The 27,359-nt window shown below is 45.5% G+C and overlaps 1 protein-coding gene across 1 annotated transcript in view; it reads left to right on the forward strand.

Annotated features, from left to right (window-relative positions):
- Window positions 1-27,359, forward strand: part of LOC144270151 (vascular endothelial growth factor receptor kdr-like) — a 178,056-nt gene that overhangs the window by 50,321 nt on the left and 100,376 nt on the right. Inside the window, exons 2-4 of the mRNA XM_077826410.1 lie at window positions 6,657-6,753; window positions 11,001-11,224; window positions 27,007-27,134. Coding sequence (XP_077682536.1) covers window positions 6,657-6,753; window positions 11,001-11,224; window positions 27,007-27,134 — 449 coding nt within the window. The remainder of the gene's footprint in view (window positions 1-6,656; window positions 6,754-11,000; window positions 11,225-27,006; window positions 27,135-27,359) is intronic.

Below are 27,359 nucleotides of genomic sequence, written 5' to 3' on the forward strand. Positions count from 1 at the left end.
GATTTCATATTGACATTATTTGTCCCTATACATGTACATATTCAATCTCTCCAAGCACTTGCGGTATTCGTTTCAAGACTGCTACCTAGGGAGTTGTGCAGTTACACTGCACAGATGATGCTTAAAATCATAAATTAAAAATTGACTTGACGTGTACAACAAATGATACCTTGGATTATTACAAGTGAAAGAATTTTGGACATAATTTTCTTCCCTTTACAGTTACTGGATTACCTTTTGCATTTGACTCAGCTTGGTTTCCAGGCACTTGCACAACGTGGTTGTGGTTGTGTTTTCAACATCGCAGAGAAATGTTTTAAAAAACTCCCTGGAAACAGTTCTTAGAAACAGCATGATGCAGTGGCGAGGGTACTGGCTGGGAGCCAGGAGAAAGCTGGGTTCTGTTCCTGGCTCTACTGTCGACCAGCTGTAAGATTTTAGGCACAGTCACATCCCCTATTTGTGCCTGTATCTCCCCTCCCCACCATGTGTCTGTTTTGCCAATCCCAAGTGATCAAAACCCATGAGATTTAAAAAATAATGATAAATGTTGAGTTCTTTTTATTTATCTTCCAGTGTTGGAGCCCTCAGGGTTCACATTTTCACTCTCTTTTCAACCATGAGATCAAGAAAGTGACTTTTTTAATGAGATGTTTACCACATCACCTGACTCCAGGGAGTGGGGCTTTAGGAAAAAATACCATATATCCTGAGACTTGTGATAAATCATGAGAGTTGGTGACGATGCCTTGGACTGTAAGCTGTTCGGGGCTGGGGCTGTCTGTTACTCTACGCCTGTACAACACCTAACATAATGGACCTGACCACACCCACATGCTACAGTAATACAAATAAATCATTATCATGCTAAGATGGTAAACCCTTTTTCTTTTAAGTGCTGAGCCTGGACTAAATTACCCAGGGCCCCAATCACCTCCCCTCAGGTCTGCATGCAGAGGGTATGCTGTACACAGATGTGGCCCTCACTGTGCAGAAGGGGATGGGGGCCAGTCCGCAGTATTGGCTCCTCCCTCCCATCCCAGACCCCAGGGATCTGTGCAAGGGGTGGGAGTAAGAGGGGACCAGGCCAGCCACCCACTTCCCCACCCAAACTCTGCAGAGCAATGAATACAGGCTGTACTGACTTCACTGCAGTTCCCCTCTGTACTGTGTACCCACCAATAACTCAGGGAGGAGAAGATGGCAGGAGCAGTCACCGGTGCTGATATGAGTTTCCTGTTGCTTTTATGTATTGTACTGCAAAGTGGAGACGCGTTTCCTGCCTCCTCTTCATTGTAGGTTTGCTCTGGTAATGAGGTAGTTGGCAAGAACACTTGTTATGAATGTCATGACCCTTGTACTACTAAGAGAAGGACAAGAATTATTTACTGGGGAAAAGGAGAAAGTTAATCTAGGCCTGGATTCTGCAATCTGAGCTGGGTGGGCAGGGACCACTGACTTCAGCAGGACCCTGTCCAGGTCCAGGGACAATCTGCCCTATCAGATTGGGTTGTAGAATTGAGGCCTGTGGGAGTTACAATGGAGCCTTTTAAGGGAGATTCTGTAAGTGTCTGGTTGACATTTTGATTGAATGTGCACGGGATTAAAAAAATCTTTTTGGTAAATGCTGAGAGATTTATTGATAGAGCCATAAAATCTAAATAGCTCACCTGAATACACTGATCAGGGCAGCAATAGAATTCACCATGTTGCAGTATAAATAAATAAGCAGTGCACTGGACAAGCTTCCAAGGACTTTTAAAAGCTTCTTCATATGAAAGCAAACATTGACTTTAACTTTGACCTGACAGGACTTTTGAGGCTAGATTGCTCAACCCTGACATCAGTGGCCCTGCTCCTGTGAGTAAGTGCTCACCAGGGAGAGTAAGAGCTGCATGTCTCACCCCTAAGGGCTCAGTTCTGCCACCTGTCCTCGAGCTGAGCAGTACCTTCTTGCCACAAGCTATCCTATTGATGGTATTGTTCAGTGTGAATACAGGTGCCAGAATCCAGCCCTAACTAAATACATATTAGGATGCAGTATTTGGGGAGGGAGGTTCAGGTATGTTTTGTTAAGTATGACTTAGCTTATTTGCCCTGCCACTCTCTGCTGGAAGTTACTTTCATAATTCCACTGGCTTCTCAACCCCCTGAGCCTCTCCAAATAAATAAATCAAATATTAAAATAGGGCGACTCCCATTCTTGTTTCCCACCAGGCCCTGTGACAGCCCCCAGCCTCCAAGAAAAATGATCTCTTGGCCAACAGGGCAATGATCTGGAAAGTGGAAGAAAAGTCAGGCCCTGGTGGGACTGTAGGAGGGACGTAAATTTCATGAGGGGTCACCTTGCTAGTTTCAGCATTTAGTGATTCTAATTCAATGCGGCTTCAGTTTTCCCACTGGTCCACCCTCTTCATTTCACCTTTGATTTTTTTTTTCTGTCCACTCTCTAATATGGCTTTGGCAAGTAGGAGAAGGCACACACTGTGTTTATAATACCCGTCCTGTTCCCTGGCTGCAGTCATGAAGTGTATGTGTGGTAAGGATTTTCCCCCTCTGCATGCGGGAGAAAAGCATTGAAATTACATTTTGTTTATTCTGTTCTTTGGCTTCCTGAAGCCAAAACAAACTCCGTGAAAGAGGTAGCTCAGCCACATAAATATTGTAATTGAAAAACACGTTTGTCTTTTGCAAAAACATTTTCAAGTATTATGAAAACCTCACAACTGCCTTGCTCACCAGTAACAACAGCAGCTCAGATCTAATCAGCGAGTGCCAGCCAAGAACGTGCTGATGGTATTGCACTACAGAGCCAGTGCAACAATGCTGCATTCACTCATTAAAGATGAAATTCAGTCTTGTGCACAAAGCCAGCATAATGCACCACTTAAGATCCATGTTAGCCCTGCAGGAACCAGAGGGACCAAGTGAAGAATTAAAAATTTTCTTAAAATTAATGTTTAAAGTCAAATTTACAGAAGTTAAGAGGGAAGGTATTGTACATCTGGGGTCAGGCTTGGGTTATGAGGGATTACAAGTATCGGTTACAAGGTTCACAAGATACATACATAGTACATATCTAGCATAGACCCAGATTGGCGTGCGGGAGTTTTTAAAACATCAGTGGATAAGTGATCTCAGGTACACCACCCATAGAATGTATTAAGAGTCCAAGTCAGTATTGGTGTAGTGAATAAGGACATGGGTGGGGTGCGTCCATTGGTTTGTCAGGGAAGGAAGGAAGTGGGTTATTTCCTTGACCAGCGGTCTCGATTACTTGATCTGGTATTGACGGTGTCCCATGATGTGTTCCGGGTCTATGTCTCTTGACCACCTGATGGGGTCAGACACCATGAGCTATCGCATGAGCCGGGCGTAGCATTGACCGACTCCGCACACTCTCAGCACCGGCACGTTGTGAGGGTCCCATGCGCCCAGGGCTCCCATGATCAGGGTGTGGATCTGGACCTCAGAGCCCTGGGCTCTCAGGGTGTCGACCAGTGGGGTGTATTTCAACACCTTACAAGCTCGGGCGTTGTGGAAAGCCAGTGACCTGTTTTCGAATGGCACCCTGACATCCACCATGAGGATCTTCTTCTTTTCCGTGTCGGTCACGACGATGTCGGGTCGCAGTTGGCTGGTTACATACCCAGTATTGCCAAGTAGCACCATGTAGCTAGCCCAAGTCACATTAGCGGCTATATCCTGAGAAAACCAGCTAGATACACACAGGACTCAAATAAAGCTCAGTTGGCTAATTAAATGACAAACTGAAAAATATTTCCAAATCTACTGGCCACTGACAGGTTGTTACAGGAACCAGTTGTTATTGAAAAGATAAATGTGTTGTCTTAGAGGAACTGAAGTAGTTGAAAAGTAGATTTGTAACAATAGGTGTCAAGTTACAAAGGTGGGTGTGGTTATGCAAAGGACATGTTAGAAACCCAGCAGTTACTGTGCACCCATGACATCACCTGCTGTAACAATTTTCAAACAAAGAAGTGAAGAATAAGTGAAATTGAAACTACAGGGTAGAATGCAAAATCTGGAATTTGGCCAGGATCCTGGAGCTTATATAATATCAGTCGTCATACAACAAGTGCCATGGGATCTCTAATGACGACAAGTGGTCAAGACCTTGGTTTAATGTCTCATCTGAGAGGGAGCTTGCAGTTCAGGAAGAGAGTTGGTATCACCTGCTGAGGGTTTCTCGCAAAATGTTTTTGAGTGGCGCCGTCTTTAGAAAGCAACGTTTTTAGAAGGCTGGAGCTCTCAGGTATTAGCTAGCCTCTGCTGAGTTTCTGATGGGAATTTGAATAGCTCACGAAAGAAGCCAGTCTGCTGTACATGGGAGTGAGTCACTTTTCGCGGAAGGAACATGCAGTGCCGAGACCATTTCACATGAATTTTTTAAAAGAGAAATTTGGGAGTGGCAGGAGGGAAAGCACTTTTTCATCCATCTGAAAGCTCTGTTTCTCTTTGTTCAATATGTTAACATCGCTACACTGCTGAGTAAAATGCCTTTGTTATAAGTCAAGCTAAGGATTTCTGGCTTAACAAGTTCAATGTGAGGGAGAAGATGAAGATTTGAAGTGCATACAGGGAAAGAAAACATAAGACTTTAATGTCATAGCTCTGGAAAATGAGAAACAAATCGAAGCATATTTGCGGTTGTACTGATTACTCTTCCCTCAGTGTGAGCAAGACAACTGCTCTGGCCAGTTTCACTTTTGTTTCTTGTCAGTTTCACTTTCTGCAGCTGTGTTTGGCTTCATAGCAGAGGAGGGTGATGTTTACATTTATTGAACTCTACCATGAATACATACATTTCAATCTAGGCTAGGTCTCATAAAACCCTTTTAAAACAAAATCTAACCTTTGGACCTTGAAATCAGTTGACAGGACCACTTTAAGAGTTCAGTCGAATGGCAAATTCTGCCAAAGAGAGGAGCAGCAGTGCATAATGGACAGAGGGCACCATTGTGGGCATCAGCAAACATGGGTTTTTCTCTGTGCTCTGCCAGTGACTCACTGTGTGACCATGGCAAAGTCACTTCACCTTTCTGTGCCTCCATTTCCCCATCTGTAAAACCAGGATAACATGTTAACCAATCTGTGTGAACTGCTTTGAGATCTACCTTTGGAAAATGCTAAGTATGATTTACTAATAGTGTGGGGTGTGACAGGGTCGGGCCAGATGGCTACAGAAGAGTGATAGAAGGCAGATGTATTAGCCCCAGGTTAAGTAGGTCCCTTTTCCCTGGGTAAGGTAACAGGGAAGGTTTCAGAACAATCAGGAACCTTCTGGAAACAATTAAGACAGACAGGCTGATTAGAACACCTGCAGCGGATCAAGAAGCTGCTAGAATCAATTAAGGCAGGCTAATCAGGGCACCTGAGTTTAAAAAGGACCTCACTTCAGTTTGTGGTGCGCGTGTGAGGAGCTGGGAGCAAGAGGCACTAGGAGCTGAGAGTGAGAACGCGGACTGTTGGAGTACTGAGCAGTACAAGCATTATCAGACACCAGGAGGAAGGTCCTATGGTGAGGGTAAAGAAGGTGTTGGGAGGAGGCCATGGGGAAGTAGCCCAGGGAGTTGTAACTGTCGCACAGCTGTTCCAGGAGGCACTCTAGACAGCTGCATTCCACAGGGCCCTGGGCTGGAACCCGGAGTAGAGGGCGGGCCTAGGTTCCCCCTAAACCTCCCAGCTCCTGGTCAGACACAGGAGGAGTTGACCTGGACTGTGGGTTCACGAAAACAGCCAAACTGAGGGCTGCCATGAATCTCCGAGGCGAGCAAATCGGCCAACAAGCGCAAGACCCACCAAGGTAGAGGAGGAACTTCGTCACAGGGGGCAAAACAAAACATACTCTTAGCATCCTCACTGCCGGTTATTAGAGAGCCCTAGGGAATTTGAAGGTCAGGATAGCATGCAGTAAAAGCTGATGACTGCCCTATGGAGAGAGTTTTCCACACCAGCCATGTGACAGACTGACATTGGTGTTAGGACCACAAACACGGCTGTAAATTTGCCTTATGAAACAGTGCTATACTCTGCAACAATAATGTCCCCAAACAAAGCAAGTGTCACTGCCGTATTTGTGGCTATTACTCAGGAATACTGCAGGTTTTGTCATTGTTGTGTTGTTGTTTTTTAATATGCTGGATATTGCAGACTTATAAAGGGAAGGCAGTTGCTCCCCAGAAATTTTCCCCACGTATGTCATTCATTAAAGGAAACCATACACTTAAAATGTATTGTCTCCTGCAACAACTTGAATTATTCACTGAGGGCCTCACGCACTCCACTTTTATGTCAGTGTAATGGAAATGAATAGACTTAGTCTAGCCTAAAATGGGAGTAACATGGAGTGGATCCACCTCTAGATGAAACAGAAGTGGGGAAAGAAATGTTATTTTCAGACATTAGAGAAGACATTATAAACAATGGAAAGGAAAAGGGCCAAATTCCATTCTTACTTAACCTCATGTAGCCCCTAGCTACAGTGGAGTTACATGAGTTTAGTGAAAGAAGAATTTGGCCCCAAAGATATGAACTACAGAAAGCCTCCCTCATATTCGATTGTGTCTGTTCTAATAAATGTATCCCCTGGAAAACATTCCTAACTGTGTATTTTCTCCCTTATTTTGGCTCAGGTCTTGCTCTGGAAGAAGTGCTACTGAAACCAGAGTTAAGCATTACAGAAGATCAAATTGTAATCAATGCAGGAGATTTCTTCGCCATAACATGCAGGTGAGGTTTGCCCCAGCAGTGTCCCATTTCCCCGATATGTATTGGCTGCCTGGGCACAAAACCACCCCAGGATCAAAAGGGTACTCCTCAACTGCAGCTGGGGAGCTTTTGCTATATTTTTCCCTGACATGCATTTTCATGTGGAGTAGGATCTTATTTAGTCTAATAGAATGGAGGGGAGAGAACTTCTTCAGATCAATAGGACCCTCTATGTTGCAAAAATGGGCACAGTCGAACTCCCACTGAAGTCCATGGAAAGACTTCCATGGTCTTGTGAGTGATGGATCATATCAGGAGACAAAAAAAACTCATTTTCGGATACTGAGGATTTTCGGATAAGGATTTGCCTAGCTAAGGTTCAGTTCTGCTGTGTGCAAATTCTCTATTTCACTCCGTGTGTGTAAATAAGTGACAGACTTGTTGACCACAATCGGTAATCAGCCCTCTCTGTGTACACAAGCTGACCCCAAATGCTGTCTAGCCTATAAGATGACAATTAAATAAACAGCAACCAGCATATGTACATTTAAAGACCCCTCCTGTTTGAATAGATCATATCCTTTAAATCAAAGATAGCCAGGCCTCATAAAACGCAGACTGTTGGTCATAAATTATGGAGACTTTTCACCCATTGACACAGTGTGCAAAACCTGCAGGGAAGGGGCCAAATTTGGGATCAAGACTTGCATTCATAGGAAGATAAGCCTTGGCAAATCTGGGTTGTAAAGTATTCTCTTGCAGTTGACTGGCAGACGACCGGAGTAGTAAATACACAGTGAGTTGGGGAATTTTCAGCTTTGTGAAAACATAAGGTTAGCCCCGCTGGATCAGACGATAGGCCCCAGAGGGGGTGGTATAAATCAGGGTAAGTAATTGTGAATGTGATTTACACAACAGGAGGACAGGCTTGTAGCAAAAATAACCACCCAGCAGAAGGGTGTGAGAAGATTTAAAAGCCTGGCATAAGCATGTGAGAAGGTTGACATTAAAGCAAGTCATACACAATTATTTATTATTTGTATTGCTGTAGCACCTAGGAGCCTAATCATAGACCATTGTGCTAAGTGCTGTACAAACACACAACAAAAAGACACCCCTGCTTACAGTCATTCACACACACACACAAACACACGTTATTTTACACCTGACACATCCTGTTGGTTGTTTTGCCAGCCACCAACCCACACTCACTCCTTCAGCATGTGAATGACACCAGCTTAGATTCATTCTACCACTTCATTGATTTACTAACTTGTAGTTTACACTGATATTTATGTCACCTCTGATTTTGTCCTAATCAGTCCATTTAAAACAGTGTTGCCCTTTCTTCTGGCAAATCCACTCACCCCCCCCCCCATCAAATACTCACTAATTTGTTCAATTGTTATACAGTTGAAGGAGATTCTTTCCTGATACCTGCAGCTGGTACTGGCTTGTGAGGTCAAAAGAACCTTAAGATAGTATTTCTAGCTTGGCAAGCTGTGGACACTGGTGATGACTGTAAAGTTTAAACTGTCCTTTAATATCCAGCTGCATTATTTCTTTTCACCGTGTTATGTGGATGTGAATTCTACAAGGTGCCTGGGTGCTAATTAAAGAGGTGGGTTCTCAGTTTTGTTTTTTAAATAAGTTGCTCTTTAAATTTATTTGTCACCTCATCCATGTATTGTCAGATGAAAGAATAAATAAATAACATGCTTGACCCTTCTATAGTGCCTCCAGAAGCTCAAACTACCTTAGAGCCACTAAGTCCTCATGGCACCCCTGGGTGTAGAAAAGTGTAATTCTCCCTATCCACATGGGGAAAACCGAGGCACAGAGAAGTTAAGTTACTTGTCTAAGGTAAAGCAACCAGTCTCAGCCACAGCTAGGTACAAACGCTGGAACTTCTGCCCATGATTCATGTGCCTTAAACATTGGAACACTTTCATCACGTCCTCAGCAGGTGTAAATTAGCCTAGGGCCATGTCTTGCACACACACAAAACCCTGTTTAAAGAACTGGTCTAAAACACGTCATCTGAACTTATTCCTATCGTTAAAGGGAGCTGGGACGGTTTGGATTGCGGCAAAAGAGAGAAGCATGATTTGCACAATAGCTGTCAGAACTGAGAGTAGAGTGAAATTCCCTCTGTTCTATGTGGGTCCTTTCACTGCCCCCCATTATCAGCATTAAACCAAGATTAGAACACAAGTCTCCTGACTCCTAGGCCCATGCTCCAACCGTTAAACCAGGCTGCCTCTAAGCCTTGGAGGCATTACTCTACTCTTCCGCCATTGGACTGGAAAGATGCCCCAGTGACCGTGTAACGTAGTGAGTGCAGATGAGGGGACAAAGCACCACATGTTGCTCTGCAGTTCCCCTTGAGGCAGAGCAATGACAGGCATTGCTGGGAGGCCCTCCTTTGCTAAGGGTGGTCGTTCTGACATGAGCCTGGGAAGAAGGGGTGGGGATGGAGAATTCCTCCACAGAAAAAGAGCTCTTAGTTTGAACCACCCCCTAAAAGGCTGGACAATAAGTCTGCCTTGCCTCTTTCCTCTCTGCATTTAAATACAGGAAGCTGGTGTGATGGATGAGGCTGGGGTTTCAGCATCTCTGTGGTGCAGTGCAGCACATCCAGTGATGGGGGTGAGGCTGCCCTCAGAGAGGATAGCTTCACGTTTACCCAGCACTCTCCTTTACCCACATGCTGGGAATAGCCTCCAGGTTTCAGCCCAACTCCATCATCATCTTCAGGAAAGCAACAAAGGACAGAGTTGAGAACCAAGAGGATGTTTGTATTAAGGAGCAACAGGACCTTGCTGGCAGACACACACTCCCTTGTGGCACCCATTACACATATACGAGGCAACTGACCCAGACTCGCAGAGGAAGATTGTAGAGCAACTCACTAACACGAACTCACAGCAGGATATAGTAACAATACTTGTGGAGCACATGTGCCTTTGCACTGAACGGATATTCCCTGCCTGGAGTTCTCCCTCTATTACTACTCACAGTAGTGAAAAGCCAGAGGTCATTACTCAGTCCCCCTGAAGTCAATGGCAGTCCACTGAGTAAGGATAGTGTGAACACAGTGTCCTTTTAAAATTAAAGGCCAGACTGTGTCTTGCCTGGTGCAGTCATCCAGGAGAGGGGAAAGGCAAAGAGCTCCCCATCCTGTCCTGGCACCCATGGAGAAAGAGAAATGCTTCAAACTAGCACTAAACACTGACCCTAGCTTCTCCACAGGAGTCTGGAGAAGATTTGGTCCATGACTCCTCCCTCTCCATGCTGATCAAACAGAACTGCTCTCATGAATCCTGTAGCAGGGGCCACTCTGGCCTTTGCTCCTCCACAGCTCCTGGAATGCCTCCTTGAGACACAATGCCTCCAGGATCTATCCCTGCAACTGTGTGCTTCTACACATCCTATGCGACAGGACTGTATTACGGACCTGATCCAAAGCTAATTGAAGTCAATGGAAACACTCGTTGAATCCGGCCCTAATAGCCCTAGATATTTAAGTGCAGAATGTGGGATGTATCGGACATCAGAGACAGGACACTACATTAGATGGAAGAGATAGTATATCTGCCAGGCTGTGGTAACTCCTGTGTTCCGAGATCAGTGAAGGGCCAAATAGAAATACTGTATCTTACGCAAGCATATATTACAAGATCTGAAATCCAACTACTTCCAGACACTCCACAAAAATCAAGATGCAGTCACTGCTAATTAAAGAAAACGTGGGGTGTGGAGTTACATGAATGGTCTTCTCTCCCTTCCTTAACCCCAGTGTTAGGAAAAAAAGATTTTAACTTAACTGGTAAAATGTGCAGAGAGCCTAACTCAGGAGAAGTTTACAGATGTATCTGATGCCTTCTAAAGTTTTCAGAGCAATAAATGTAGCCACTTCAAATGAGCTCATGTTCACATTGTTTCTTCAAAATGAAAAGTACATTGTCCCTCCAGCCTGCAGGAAATGGTCTTGCATTTGCTATTGCTTCTCTCAGGAAATGTCCCGTGCCACAGGGAGGGGGGCAGGGTAACTGCATCGTAAGCCTTAGCTCCCTCAAGGTGCTGGAAAAGCTAACAGCTCATAAAATACATCACAAACAGTGTTATCATTCCTCACCACATGGCACATTTATGAAAACTGGAAACACAGACATTGGCCACAGAGAACCTGGCCTAAGAAATGTAGATTATTCCACTCATTATGCCGGAGGCCGTGACAGAATCTGTATTTTGTGTTGTGTTGACAGGGGAGCAGCCTCCTTGACCTGGCTATGGGGAAATGAACCACACAAAGACGTGCCACACAGGTGGCACATATCCGAGCACCAGTGTTCAGACAACGTACAGCAGATCTGCAGCAGGCTCACAATCAACAAAGCCATAGCCAGCGACACCGGTTACTTCACCTGTGTTTATAATCACCTCCTTTCTAACAAAGGCCTCATGGCCAAGACGTATGTGTTCGTTACAGGTAAGAGTTTTATCCTTCTAGATCTTCTCTCCACGTTACCACATTGGCGGTGTCAGTAATATTCCATTGTTGGACACACCCCTGCTAATTATGGGCAGGCAAACCAATTCAGATGCATTAACAGCTCTCCTGACCCTTCCACCCACCATCAGAGCAAATAGAAACAGAATATTCTAAAGAGGTTTTATTGACTTTTTGTTTTTACTTTCATTCCTCCTGGTTTCACAGGATCAGAAGTTAGAGATGGAAGAGACCTATCTAGTCCAATCCCTAGACTGGATTAGTGCATTGTCCAGTCTAGTTTTATGTGTCCCAGCTGATGTACTAAATCCTTTTCACCCCTCATTTCACTGCTCCCTTTGAGAGACTATTTCACACCCTGTGCTGCTCACGGGCAGGAAGTTTTTCCTAACACTCAACCAAAATGTTTCCTTTCTTAATTTCATCCTGCTGCTCCCACTGAAACCCCCTTATGCCACCTGAAATAATTCCTCTCTCTCCTAGGTATTTACCCCCAAGAGATATTTGTAGACAACTTTGCCCTCCACCCCAATTAGGCGTCACTTGGGTATGTCTACACTGCAGCTAGGAGTGAGCCTCCATGCCCCAACAGACAGACACACCTGACTCCCTGGGTCCGAGTTTGGGTGGCTAGCCTCAGTCTCCACCGGTACAGCAGCATCTACATTGCTATTTTGAGCATGCTAGCTCAAGCCCCACTAGTACAAGTCTATCTACCCATGCTAGGAATCTGACTCCTACCTCCAGTGTAGACATATGCTAAGCAAGGTTATACCAGTGTAGCTATGAAAATCTCTCTCAGTATGGGATTTAAGAAGTAGAAGGCCAAAACCAACCAACCAAAAGTGTCCCATTTAAGAGGGCCTCCAAAACAAACCCAGACAACAGGGTTCCTAGTTCTGTTATTATTCTAGGAGGCAGATAGGCTGGCTCCCTTTCCCCTTAGGCATCCAGGAAGGGTCATAAGGTCTCACAGAAACCTATTCACAGTCTAAAAATCAAAAGTCTCTAGGGCCGAGGTCAGGTGAGTGTGCTAGGGCCTGCAACCCGTAGCAAAGCCTCTAATACCCTCCCCTTCCCTCTTTCCTTCAGCTTCTTTCTCCTATTTATCTAGCACAGCCCCAAGGCTGCAGCAGGGTATTCCTTGATTGCAGCCAGGATGTCTTGGCTGTAAACTCCAGTGCGTTTCTTACAGAGGTTATGCCTCCCACCCCAATTCTCAAAAGTCATTCCTTTCAGCCCACGGCTCAACTTTGCTCTTCTCTGAACTCGCTCCAGTTGGTCAGTATCTTTGTGGATTCAGCTGCAACTGCATGCGGACTGTGCAACAGAAAACAATGTTCTTCTCTATGGTGAAGTGAATAATTCAAAAAGAATACCGTGTTCATTTAATTTAGCCTTTTTCTGCTTGTGGAATATCCACAAGAAGATCATGAGTTCCTCAAACGTATTCCATTCTTCACTTTTTAGTCTACAGATCTTAGATATTCCGAATTCAAATAGAGTTGCTAAGCTGTGATTAGTCAGATAAGTTATATGGTATTGTTTTTGTACCTTACATCAGTGAGAACTGATGCAGATACTTGCAGAGACTAATTTATCATTTAGTTCCCACAAAGATTCATGCAGAAGACTGATTATATCTCGCATTGTTTCCAACTCTCATGAAACCCAGAAGTCCCAAAATGCATGATTCCCAGTCCAAAAGAGGTTACAATATGCAGAGGCATCAAAACCCAATTGCTCAACCATTTAGTATATAACTGCTTGATTCATTTGGATAATTCTTTCCCCTCTTCTCCGTACTAAAATAGATATCTTTCATCTTTATTCTTCCTTCCCAGTAAGTCCCTCCTTCTCTTGGAATTTAGCTTCTAGTGTTACTTGTTAGTTCCTGTATCCATTTTCTTTTTCCCTTTGTATTTCCCTTCCCGCTCAGTCAGGAATTCTATTTCCTTGCTAGCCTATGCCCTGAACTTTATCTGCACTGATTCATGTGCTGACCTGTTTCCTTTTCTGATTACACGTTACTCAGATGCCTGCGCCTGTATTGACCCAACCCAATAGCTGAACTGCAGGAAGCACTTTATTGGAAACTCGATGCCCTGTCCTGACTCGGTACCCTCACTGGCTTACAGGGACCACATTTAATGTGAACTGCTTTGACAGAAGCACAAGCAGAAAATCTTGTGGGACCTCCTGAGCTCTTTCCTTAAGAAAAGATTTAAGGCTATAAAGCCCTGCCTACAATGGAAGCAATCAGCACACAGCTAATTTATAAATACTACAGGTTGGCCTCTCGCTCTGCTGAAACTGGCTGTCCTGGCACCCCTATAAAATCAATGCTAGTTGACCGTTATATCCAAATCACTGAAAAACATCTTCTCGCTGTCAGATTTAGTTCACCTGGGTCATGGTTCCTCTCCATTCTCATCTGAAATCCACCCGTGCTATGAAAAGGAAGTGAAGTAAAGTAAAGTATAGAGCGAATAGGACAATTCATGCCCTATGTTACATAGATGCACTAGTGAGGCAAGGAAAGGGTGTTGAGAGAGTCTCTTCTCCAGGCCCTACGGTATCAGTGCGGAGTGGGATTCCCATCTAGTGCAGAAGAGAACTCTTGAAAAGTAGCTCAGCTAACAACCAGTGGTTCCCTCTAGGGCATGGCCTGACAGGCTGAGGGTGGGGTCAAGCCCCCAGCAAACTAGCTGTTTTACATACCTCTGCATGTGCCACCTGAAGACGCACACTTCATTTCTTCCTGAAGTATCTATCTGTTTTGCCCTGCCCTGGCAGGATAGCTGTTGGGCCAAGAAAGCGGATGGTCAGTGAGGCCCTCTATGTTGTATAGTTCAGACACCCATCACATGGATCATCATCATCCTCATCTTTAGTAGAACATACATTTCTTAGGCAATCGTCCCTGTGGTATCTGGGCACCATTATGTACATTTAGAAGAACATCACTTACCTCAAAGTAAAGGAATGAAGCTTCCTGTTACTGCCACACAGATGGGGCATACTGAGTTCACAAGGATCAGCTCTGGGTAGTGTGCAGCATGGATGTTTGTGAGACTGAGCCAGGTAGGGTGAGAACTGTCAGACAAACCCCAGAGGCTGGAGGTTCTGCTGAGATTACAAAGCCATTACCACCAAAGAGGAAGGGGAATGGGATTTTTCCCCTCATTCCTGGCTTGCTGCTTGATACCAAAATGAGAACATGATTGTCTCGGAAGTCCTGCTTATTGGCTATTATTTCCTGTGCTTGCGTCTGTTTTTACAGCCTCCCTGGTGGAGTTTCACATCGCTGTGAGAATCTGGCATTTAGCAGCCCTCCCACCTCCCATTGCAACTGAGCCTTGACCTTTGCACATCAGTCAGATTGTACAGGACCCAGTGGCGGTGGGATCAAGCTTAGTGCCTGGTCTCTCAAAGTGGCATCGACTGTCAGCTGGATGGGGTGGCTTGGAAACTTGATTCTGGACGATTGCTTGACGCCTTTTGTGCTTCGAGCTGCAGCTGCAAATTAACAGGTGTTTTCTTTTGTTGTTATTTGTCCTGTCACATGCCACAACTTCTGCTGGAACTAAAAGTTAGCGAAGGGTTAGAATGTAAATATTCTGGGCTTTGTGACATCTCTATGACAGTAATAATATTGGGTCTTGCATCCTGACAGGGTCTCTAAGCACTTTGCCTCTAGGTTGTGTAACATTTGTAAAGGGGCAGCCTCTGGCATGGAATATAGCAACTGTTTCAACATGATTCAGCAGCACTGCAGATGCAGACAAGCATTGAGATGCAGAGAGGTCACAGAAGGTACCCAAGGTCACACTATCAGAGCCTAGAATAGAATCCAGGAGCCCCATCCTTATTCCACTAAGTCATGCTGCCCCCAATGAGAAATTTATATGTTTATCTCAAACTTAAGGACACCCTTTGAAATCAGCCTGAATATAGTCTGTTGCCCATCTGTTTGGGAATGTTCATTCAAACTCTAAATTGCCGTTTGAGTCTTGTCCACACACACTCAAAATCACACTGCTTTTAACTAGGCTAATACAGTGGTTAAAGCAGTACAACCCACCTAGTGTGGATTCAGTATAAAGATCCTTATACTAGTATAGCTTATTCAAATAAATGCTATTCTAGGATAACTGTGTGCACAGAACCGATTTAATTATTTTTCGGGGGGGGGAAAAAACACCCCCTACCTGAAATAGTTAAATCAGGACAAAAGCTGTGCGTAGATCAGAGCTTAGACACAACAGGGATGAGTGCCATGTAGGGAACTAAGTAGAACAGTCTAGTCTAGGATAGCATCTCTTCGTGGCTCTTTGTGACCATTCAGGGGCATGGTTCCTCGTTCCCAGCCAATGGGAGCTGCGGGGGGTGGTGCCTGGAGGCGCAGCCAGGGCAACACACAGACCCCTGTGCCCCCTCTCTCCCCAGGTCCCGGCCGCTTCCCGGAGCAGAGCGGTGCAGGGGCAGGGCAGGCAGGGAGCCTGCCCCGCCCCCGGTGCACACCGGGCCAGAGCCCGCCCCCCAAATCCCTCCTGCAGCACCCCATACCCCTCCTGAAGCCCAACCCCCTGCCCTGAGTCCCCTGCTGCACCCCAACCCCCTGCCGCACCCCAATCCCCTGCCCTGAGCCCCCTGCTGCACCCCAACCCCCTGCCGCACCCTGCGCTCCCTGGGGGGGGTGCAGGGATCAGTGTTGCAGCCCTCAGGCCAGTGTACTAGTCCTCATGTGGCCCTCATGGTCATTTGAGTTTGAGACCCCTGTTTTAGACCATGACAGCTCTATATGTGATTACACCAGTCTTCTTGTGGGAACTAGGGCAACTGTGCTGAACAACAGCTTTCATTATTCATTATTTTCCTATTAAAAACAGTTTCAGGCATCCAATCAGGGACCAAAATCAATATCATGTGTCTAGGAAACCAGTGACTCATTGTGAACAGCAAATCACTGCCGCAAACCCATTTGCAAACAACCCACTGACAGAAAATTGTTCATTCCAACTACTCAGTAAATTCATATGAATAATTAAGACACTCACAGGGAAAGGGAACTTGGGAGCAGGACAGAGAGGAAAAGCACAGCTAATATAATTCACAGAACGTCATTTGATCAGCTGCACTGATAACCCATGAGCCACAATGAGTCCAGCAAGGCTTCCAGGTATCAGCACAAGCTTTGTAGGGCTGGCAGGTAGAACAATCAGCCTTTGATTTTTTAAACTGATCAAAAAGGATGGGGAAGCGATGGAGAGAATCTGTATGTGGCCTTGTCATGCCATTTTTACCATCTCCTTTTTCTGTCTGCACTCCCACTTTAGCACATGTGCCTCTAGCTCTCTTCCAGATCATTTCACGAGGCACCAGCTGAGTTCTAAGTGGCTTCCTTCTCTCAAACTCGGTCAGGTATTTTAGAAAGCCCAGCATCCCAGCTATCCAGCTTGCCTCGAGGCTCCAACCTCACCAGACCCTTCACACCACCATCACCCTGGCTTCACACGGAACAGCTCAGTCCTTTTTGCAAAAAACCTCCTAGAGAACATCTAAAGTTTCCCTTTTCCTCTCCTTCCCCCTGAGCCAGCTAGAAGGGAAACACCCAGCCAGGACTGCCGACTGCCAAAGCACACATCTCGCTGCTGCTGAGCTGGAACAGCAAGAAATGCCCAGTCAGTCACAAGAGCAATTCCCCACTGAGGCAAACCGTGGGAGGAGGGGGTGGGTATAAACACTGGACCAAGCAACAGATCAAATCCACCCTTGTCTCTTCTTTATATGCCAAATGTAACATGCTTTCAGTTCTGGTACAGGAAACCCCCTCCCTCAATTCTTCCTCACTGAAAGATGGCTGGAGAGGATGGGAGAGCATGAAAGCACTGCTCACATTAGCTCATCTTTGGTTCTGACATTCTTTGAAGCTGATTTCTGCCTCCCTAATTCTCTTGACAGCTTGCAGCGATAATCTGAATGTGAGATGCAGACACACAGGGCGAGGGTGACAGGACTGACTTTGGCTTGCTTTGCAATGGAGACTACCAATGAGAACAGCGGCTGGGGGCCAGCGGGTTGGGTTTCTTTGGTTTTGTTGTTTTTGTGGAGACAGCTGCACTTTTCTGCCAGACACTCAGCCAGCCGAGGTAGGCTAGTGCTCCCTGTTCACCCAGCCCTGAGCCAAGCGGATAAGTAGCTGGTTCTCACACAGTGACGGAAGGGTTTGGCAGGCATGTTCTAGTGAGAATTAGACTTGCGCAGAATGGGAATGTAGCTTAGATTTTGCTGCAGGCCGCCAATATGATCTTTCCGGGCATGGGATCATTACTGTCCTGATCCAGGAAGGAGGAGAGTACCTTCATTTCTGAACAGTCTCTCAGATCCTAAGAGGCACTCTCAGGTTGAGTTAGTGTGTAAGCTAGGACAAGACAGTACAGCATGAGTTACTGCCACTAAGTCAGTGACTGCAGTTGACTGAACTGCAGGAGGACGTGATCCTGTCCTCCTCAGTGATAACAAATATCTAATGAAGTGAGCTGTAGCTCACGAAAGCTCATGCTCAAATAAATTGGTTAGTCTCTAAGGTGCCACAAGTACTCCTTTTCTTTTTGCGAATACAGACTAACACGGCTGTTACTCTGAAATATCTAAGTGACACCCAAAACCAGACACATCTCCCTCCCCTCCATCTCCTTATCTAGCTGTGCCATAATTAGCAATTACTCAGGCTGCTGTCAACTTGGGAGACAAATTCTGGCTGATGATGTTCCACGCCAAGTGGTACTGTAAAAACACCCTTCTATATTAGAGGGAGCTTTCACACGTTTCATAAAAACTACAAATTTAAGGGTCAGTCTACACTACAAAATATGTCGACCTGAGTTACGTCGACGTACAGTCACCACGGTAATTAAATCACTTTTGCATGTCCACACTACACTCCTTGTGTTTACTGTGTCCGTCCTTGCACCAATTTAACTGTCAGTGTGAGGCATTGTGGGACAGCTTCTGAAAGGCAGCAACAATCGATGTAAGCAACACAGTGTCGACATGGCCACTATGTCAACCTAACTACATTGACCTACCTCAGAGGTGGTGTTATCCCCTTGCCTTAAAAATGATACAGATATCACAAAACAAACTGTTCTCATGGTACACGCAACCAGACCAGAAACAAAATACTGAAAATCTTACAAGAAACCCTTTGTGTGCCCCTCTGAGGAAGTTCTGAAACCACAGGGCCTTCAGTTCTTGACTCCTGAGAACTGTGTGAGATACTGCTTCGCAAGGGATCTGATTCTGCCAGACGCTGAGCTCTTGCTGTGTGATGCTGCCTGCTTTCAAGTCCCACTGGGTTCAGCAGCTTGCCAGGAATGGACTCTGAGCCTTTTGGGGAAAAAGGGTTTCAAATTCTGGTTTAGGTATCCAGTGAAAATAAGTTTATTATAGCCTAGTCCACAGAAGACATTAACCCAGGCTGCAGATGCCACCCAACTAGAGACACGGTGAGTGAGGAGGTAATATTTTGTATTGGAAGGGACAGGATTTCGAGTTTCACAGAGCTCTTCCTCAGGTCTGGGGAAGGTAACCAGAGTGCCCAAGCTAAACAGAAGGGGGACAGATTGTTAAACATAAGGAGTTGACACATGTTGTTGGAAGCCACTTAAACTGAAGTGGGCAATTAACTCCTCTGCAGTCATAGGATAAAAGAGGGTAGGAGGCTGCAGAGTGTGTTACATGTTGTTGCAATGAGCCATAAAACGCAGAGAGAACCTACTTCAATCTGGAAAAAAAATCCCACTGACCACATACCCCTAGCTCTCACCTACCATCCCACACTGGCATCCACATGCGACATCAAACAATTACAACCCACACTTGATGGGGACCACCTCCTGAAAGAAATCTTTCCTGAACTCCCTCTTCTGGCCTTCAATGCCCAGCCTCACCAAGCTCATCATCAGAAGCAAGCTCCCCACAGACCAGGACACACCAACTCAAAGTGTCACCAGACCCTGCCAGAACAGATGCAAAACTTGCAGACATGTCTCCACTGCTATGATGATCAACACCCCCTGCAACATACCTTCAAGATCCATGGGTCCTTCACATGCATATTATAACATATGGTGCACCTCAACAGTGCGTCAAATGCCCCGACATCAACTATGTGGATGAAACCAGACAATCACCACACTCTCAAATTTCACACAGAAATAAGATAAAAACAGCCTCTCACCCACGAGTGAGCACTTTCCCCAAAGCGATCACTCCATATCTCATCTCTCAGTCCTTGAAGGAAGCCAGCACAACACCTTCAGAAGACAGGCCTGGGAACTTAAACTGATAACTCTGCTGGACACGAAAAGCCATGGACTTAATAGAGACACTAGTTTTATTGATCATTACAACAATTTGTAACACATCCTGCTGCGTACTACCCACTTCATTTTAAGTCCTCTCCTACAACATGTGAGTCTCTTATGCTTAACAGTCTGTCCCATCTTGTATTTACCTTGAGCTCCTAGGTTACCTTCCCCAGACCTGAGGAAGAGCTCCATGAAGCTCAAAATCTTGTCCCTTCAACCAACAGAAGTTGGTCCCATAACAGATATTCCCTCACCCACCTTGTCCCTCATATCCTGGGACCAAAACAGCTACAACAACACTGAACCAGACAATAGAACAGATGTAATCAATGGCCAGAAGAGCGCCACATCTGGGCTGGGCCTTGCTGTGTTCGCACTGTGCGTGCTGTCAGAGTAAAGGCTTGAACTGGGATGGGAACATTTTGGTCCCTGGCTTGGCAGTTGCTATTCTACAGCTGAGTCAAAAGGGACCCTCCCTAAGATCATCTCAAATAGCAATTAATCTTTTACTGGACATAATAAAAGTTTAAACATTAGGGGCTTTTCTGTCTTAAGTTAAACAAGGGTCTAGTAGGCACTTGATCTTTGAATTTCTTTTGTCTGCAACATACTTGACGCCTTTGCCTGGCTCTGTGACTGCAGCTAGACACCAGGCCCTCTTCCCCTGAGCTATCCTGCCTGTTACACAAATAGAAGAGCTGGGGAAGCAGTATGTTCCTGCTTGGAGCTTGAGCTGCGTTGGGTAAACAGTAACACCCTGCCCTGACGGCAGCTTCCTGCAAACTTCCACTGACCTGTAGAGCTAGACAGCCAGTCTGCGGGACCCAAGAGAAGGGGCCTTTCCCTCGCCTTGGGGCTACAGCAACAGCTGATAAGTCACTAACATTCTTCAGCTCTTGTCTTTCTGCATGTGTAACGAGTTTTACAGCCCACAGTAAATTCTTTTCGTTTTAAGATCCTTGTCACAGGGCAACGACTCACCGATACGGCGCCTCCTGTCAGTCATTCTGGGAATTAGCTCTTCTAGCCAGGAGTGCCCTCCGCAGGCCGGTGTCTCGCCTGCCACTGGCCCACGTGTCCCTCCCAGACCCCAGTGCCCTCCTTGTCAGGGTTCCGCCCCAGCAGTAACCCACAATCCAAGTCTCCCCACCCAGGGGATTCCCCCAACCCTCTACACGCACCTTGCCTCATTGGCCACTGCCAGTCTCCATCTAGCTCCCGCTCCCTCGGGCAGACTGCAGTCTATGAACCACTCATCATCGGCAAGGGGGGGGTTGGACCAGCTGCCTTTGCCTATCTCTAGGCTGCCCCTCTGCAGCCCAAGGACCCTTCATAGGCCTTTCACTAGGCCTGCAGCCTGGGGGTTTGCTCAACTGGAGCTGCTCAGCTCCCTCTGCCCTTCCCCAGCCCTGCTCCACTCTAGGTACCCTTCTTCGCTTCCCAGGCAGCCAGGTCCTTCTCTCTCTAGGAAGCTAGAAAGAGAGTCTATGTTCACTTCTGGCCCACAGCCCTCTTATAAAGGCCTGCTGGATCCTGATTAAGCTGGCCACAGCTGTGGCTGCTTTCCCAATCAGCCTGCTTTTCCCATTCACAGCCCTCTCCAGGGCTGCTTTAACCCCTGCAGGGCAGGAGCGGGGTAGTCACCCTGCTACAATCCTATAGGATGGAACGGTGTTTCTGTAAGATAGAATCCAGGGAGCAAATCACCTTCCTAACTCAGGAGAAATTGCCATGCCTGACTGCAGGGGAAAATGTCACCCCTTTGACATAAAAGACGGCACATTTATTCTCCAATATTTTTTCTGTATCAGTTCAGTCTTGGAAGGTGCTGAGTTCATTCCACTCCCATCGATTTCTGTACATGCAGCTGCTCACAAGATGTGGGTGGGTGAGGAAGTGTGTGCATCTCTGTTATTGTTCTGTGAAGATACCCACAGTACACATGCCCCAGATCCTCAAACAGTGTCAGTGGGGCTACACTGATTTATACCAGCTGGCTCATAGGCTTGGACTATAGATCCTCTCTGAGGACAGAGTGAAGGCAAGTAGCCACTCATCCTTTACTTAAGGAAGGGCATGTCTACATTCAACTTGTTTGTTTTCTACTTGGAGTTCATTGATTGCCAATTAACTGAGGCCTTGTCTACACTGTGCCACTTTACAGAGCTGCAACTTTCTCGCTCGGGGTGTGCCCCCCGCCCCCACTGCAAGTTTCAGCTCTGTAACATGGCAGCGTAGACAGTGCACCAGCTCTCTCCCAGCGCCGTGCCACGACTACACAGCCGTGTTAAACAGCTGCTGCAGCAGTGCTCTAACATTGCTAGTGAAGACGTACCCTTAGGTGGTTAACATGTTTGTAAAGGCAGTGTCCACACCAGTCTTTACAAACATGTTAACCACCTTAGGGTAATTGGCAATCAGTTAGCTCTGGGTAAAAGAGTCCAACGTAGACAAAGCTAAACTGTCCCAGCTTAGTTTATCTGTAAAGTGAAGTGTCCAGCTTCCAGCTCTATGCCAGGTGGGGGGGTGTCTCCCCTCCAGTCTGCTTGCCTCAGGGTTGCGTTTCTTCATAGAGCTTTTCCCCAGAGGAGCAGTAGTAAAGGCTCAGACCCATAGGCGCTGACTCCATGGGTGCTCCGGGGCTGGAGCACCCGCGAGGAAAAAATGGTTCTCCATTTCCCCCCCCATCAGCTCCCCACCTCGCCTCCCCCCCACGCCTCCCGCCCACCGCGAGCAGCTGTTTAATGCCGTGCAGGAGGCACTGGCGGGGAGGAGAGAGGGTGTGGTGCGCTCAGGAGAGTGGGTGGAATGGGGCGGGAAGAGGCGGGGCAGGGGTGGAACGGGGGCAGGAAGAGTAAGGGTAGGGCCTTAGGGAAGGGGTGGAGTGGGGGCGGGGCCTGGGACAGAACCAGTGGTCAGGCACCTCCCAGCATATCGAAAAGTCGGTGCCTGTGCTCAGAACTCAGCACAGGAGAAGACAAATGGGAACCAAACAGAATGAAGATTTGCTCTGTTGCTAACCATGCAGTTATTCTTCAGGTCTTCATGATCTGAGTTCCCACCCCCATACACTAAAGAGAGATGTTCATAGATGTACACTGAGGACCTTTCATGCACAAAGCATTGTCTCCCTAGCTTCACTCATCCTACCTTCTGCTATCAGTTCCTGAATTTATGGCTGTAATGCCTTTCCTCCTCACTCCCAGCTGCACTTTCCACTGAAAGCCAGACTTAAATCACGACCCTGTGTTTATGGTCTCTTGCCATAAATCTTATGCCATAAATTCAGTATTCGGGGCCAGATCCTGCCAACATAATCCATACTAGCATCTTCGACCCAGGAGCAGCCCACTGACTTCAGCATAAGTAAAGATTCCAGGATTGGGCCTTATGACTGTACTGCAGCGTGAGAGGAGCAGAGCTGTGATGAAGAGTGGCTCCTGCTTAGACTTCATAAATTGAATGAAGCACTGTGATAGGAATTCCAGTAATCTGCCTAATGCACAGGGCAGTAATTCTCCAGAAAAACTCTATGTCCCATGTGAAAAACAATCACCCATAAAAATATCAACACCCTGATTTTTTCCCCATTTCTAAATATAGTAAGAATAATGATCCTGATTAAGTGCACACTGGGATTAACAGCCTATCCCATCTCAGGTCATCAACTCCTCTCCCAGCCAAGTCACTAATAACCCAAAAAGCGCCTTTGCCAACTTATCTATTACTCAACTCCATAGACATTTTTAAACACCATCCAGATTTCAGGTTGTCATTGCAGAGAATGGATTAATATAATTTGGCTTCCAAGTGAGGCTGCAGCTCATGCTCTGGGATAGTTTAATCCTAGCCACTGGCTAGACATGTACATAAAATGGCAATTCAGGTCAGGCTGCCATTAAAAAGCAATTAGAAATCAGATGAAGTTTTACTGTTGGTGCAAACATATATGAACTCAGTGACTTTTGTTTTTACCATAACTAAATACAAGGACAGGTCATGCCTGCAGGTGGAAAAGACTTTCACAACTTGCTCAGGGTGTCCCTGCTTTTAAAGCAGGATGCTCGCTAGTACTGATTAGCCAGAGAGTGACATTGCAGAGGTACAAAGTAGGATGAAAACTCACTGCAGATATTAAGCATGGACACATGCCCCATAACATGACTAAATATGTGAATGTAGCAGATCCACTTTGCAAACAGCACTGGTCAAAATGGGACATGTACCTTTAAAATTCATTGCTACAACCTATTGCTGTGCCATTCCATGGGAGATGACACTCTCATCAATATGAATACTAGAGTTAGGCCCTAGCCACGGAGTTCTGATCTCGCTTCAAATTTCCCCAATTTCTGCTAATGGGTTGGTTCAACCCAGTGTAGCGATAAGGGCCAGACAGAAAATTCAGATGTGTGCCTAAAACTTCCTTTATCCAGGATTTTGGTTCTAATTAACATCCCTTCCATAATATTTCCTTCGGCCCTCCCCTGCTCCAAAGCATGTATTTCCTTATAGACCAACACAAAGGAGGGAGCAATCAGTTCCATCATTGCCAGAGAACGGAAGCTGAAATGAAAGGACATAGTTTGAAATGAGAGATGTCATTCTGGCTTGAATTCTTTGCCTCCTATTTTGATCCCTCACATTAAATTCACTGTTGCTCAGGAAGTGTACAGACAGGGCTTTGAAGAGCTTGTGATCAGCTGTTTGTAGTAGCTCCCTGGACATTAATCCTGTGTTATTGGTCTTTGCACAGTGACCCAAGTGCCTTTTGTAAAGCATTGTCCATATACATTTGACCTTTTCGGGTACACACAAAAGTAGCCACATCGGCACATTCTCTGGTTCTGCGTCTAGGTAACCAAGCTGGACAGTACTCCTGAATCACTAGGCTTGCTACTGCTAGTCCAGCAAGTAAAAAACTTGAACTAAGTAAGCTACCAAAAAAACCCCAAAAATCCACTTTCCTATATAATGCTCCTCTCTCTCACGCACACACACACTTGTATTTTTAAGAGCTGAATTTTCTCTGATAGATGGAAGGAATCTTGGCTGCAGAGGAGAGCTGGTTATTATTTGAAGATTAGTTCCATAGATCAGTGGTAGCATTTGTGTTTTTCAGTGACATTCTTTAAGCAAAGAGCAATCACTTGAGCCAAGGAGTGAACAGTGATATTCCCAAATGAATTCGCAGTCATGGGGTAGAAAACCCAACCCAGGTGAGAAAATACAAGACAGTTCTGTATTTTCTTTTGTCACCTGTATTGTGGTTTTGGAAGGAAAGGGCAACCCAAATCTCATTTCCTGTATACTCTGATGGTCATTAATGACCACCACCAAGCACCAGCAGAACTGAGCTTCTGGTTCTGATAAATATGACTAATATGCTGACCAGATTCACAGCAGTGAAATGATAGACATTCAGGGAACGTCTACACCAGAATAAAAGACCCACAGCATGGCCGCAGCTGGCTCAGGTCCACATCGGGGAACTGTCCAGCAAAACACCTCCTGAAAAAATACTACAACCTCAGCACTGAATGTGGCAGGTGGATACAAAGTCAAATAACAACCACACCAAGGACTCTACTATCTCTTTCCTGTTCTTTGGAAAACCTCTTTCTGCTGGAGGGTGGGAAGAGGCACCAAACTTTTATAAATAATGTTGCCATCTTGATTTGGTAATTATGCCCAAGACTATTTAATGTATTGGCACAGGACCATGGGGCACTGGGACAAGTTGTAGACAAATAGCATTTGTATTTCTGCAAACTAATTAGTGGTCTCTTTTACCTCTCCATAAAAGCATTTCATGTCTTTTGTACATAAGGAGAAGAAAACAGAACCCTAGGATATAAAGGTAAACAAATTCCATGGTTCAGGACAGAAACCAATCACCTGAGTGGCTCAGGAAGGAATATTTTCCCTTTGTATAGTTCATTGGCCAACTGGCCAGGTGCACTATGGGTATTTTTATTGTCATCAGGTATTTGGCCACTGCTAAAGGCAGGACACCAGACTAAAGTGACCTGTGAGATAGTCCTTACAGATAATATTCATCCCAAACATAGCCCCATTTTAGGGTAGTTAAGCATTCATTTGAATACAGATCCTAATTTCCTCTGGGCAAATTCATTATCCATAAATGTTCACAGAATGCTATGGCAGAATAACTTTCAGGCTGTGGGTTGTTCAAACCCTTCACTTGAGTTATTCACTATTCATTGTACATGGTAGTTATTATTTTGTGCGAAAGTAGCACTTAGAGGTGCCAACCAAGGATAGGGCCTCATGTTGCTATGCAATGTACATACACATAACAAAAAGTCCTCTGCCCCAAACAGCTTACAATTCATGTAAAGTGCGGTTGGCAAATAAGTCAGATGATTTAGTTTCTCCTACCTGATTGGTTCCTGAAACTTTTTAACAGGACAATAATAGACAGTGGATAAGCAATATCCTAATTTCAATACAAATTTTTCGATGAATCACCGTTTGTAATAAAATTCAGGAAATTTTAGGGATTCACAAACATTTTCATGACTCCCTGATGCTTATCTGAATACTCACAAATAATGAATAGTAAATCCCCATGAAACACAGCACACCAAACTCAGCAATTTTATTTGCTAAAACAGTCACAAATTTCATTTTTATTTTTACTATTCAGTCAGCTTCAATCTGATACATTATAGCAAACATAAAGGAAGCCCTACAGATCTGCGAGGTCAACTAACTTATCCCCTTCCCAGTGCAAAACAGATTCTTCTAGTCTGGTTTTAGATGTCTCTGGCATCAGGGCTTCCACCACTTCCCTATGGGGAGTATTCCACAATCTTCCAGAGCTGTAGCTGATAGGGCTTTTCCATTCACAAAGTGAATTTGAAAAGCAGTGTGATACAAATAAATGGTTAGGTCAATACAGGAGTGCAATCCTCAGCAAAGCTTTCTGTTTATGATGATAATAATATAAACAGCTTTGAAGTTTGGACTAGGATAACACCTTCCATCCAAGGATCTCAAAGCACTTTTCATTAAGTGTCTCAGTATTCCTGTGAGTTAGGTCAGTATTTTTGCCCTCATTTTGCAGATCTGGAAAACTGAGGGACAGTGACATGTTCAAGGTCACATATCAAGTCTGTAAGAGACAGAATTAGAAGCAAGGAGCACTGATTTTTAGTCTTTGGCTGTAACCTCTAGACTACACTGCTTTCCATGAATAAGTAATACCGTAACAGGTGTAACTCCTCATGTTCCTAAGGAGGGCGGTGTGGGTGCATTATAAGATCCTACCTAAACAGAAGATTACTATGACAAGGTTGCAATGCCAATCATACCCAAGGGACAATTTTGCAAACCAATACCGTTCTGTTCTGTCTCCTGCAGACAACCAGAATCCATTTGTTCAGATTCACCCTGAATATCCCAAAGTGATATATGTATTGAATACTACTGAAGTGGTTGTCATACCCTGCCGCGTCACCTCACCAGATATCAAACCCAAGCTTCGACAGGTAAGTGGAAATTTCAGATTAACCCAACCCCTTAGAGATCTGGAGAGTCAAAGCCAGGTAAACAACTATAAAAAAGAGCTTGTGAAGGTGGGTGAGCTTTAGAGCAAAGGAAAGTGGGACTAGAACAGGGATGGGCAAACTACGGTCCGGGGGCCGCATCCGGCCCTTCAGACGTTTTAATCTGGCGCTCGAGCTCCCAACAGGGAGCGGGGTCAGGGGCTTGCC

The sequence above is a fragment of the Eretmochelys imbricata genome, chromosome 9 (genome assembly GCF_965152235.1).
Source record: "Eretmochelys imbricata isolate rEreImb1 chromosome 9, rEreImb1.hap1, whole genome shotgun sequence".
Taxonomy (NCBI): domain Eukaryota; kingdom Metazoa; phylum Chordata; order Testudines; family Cheloniidae; genus Eretmochelys; species Eretmochelys imbricata.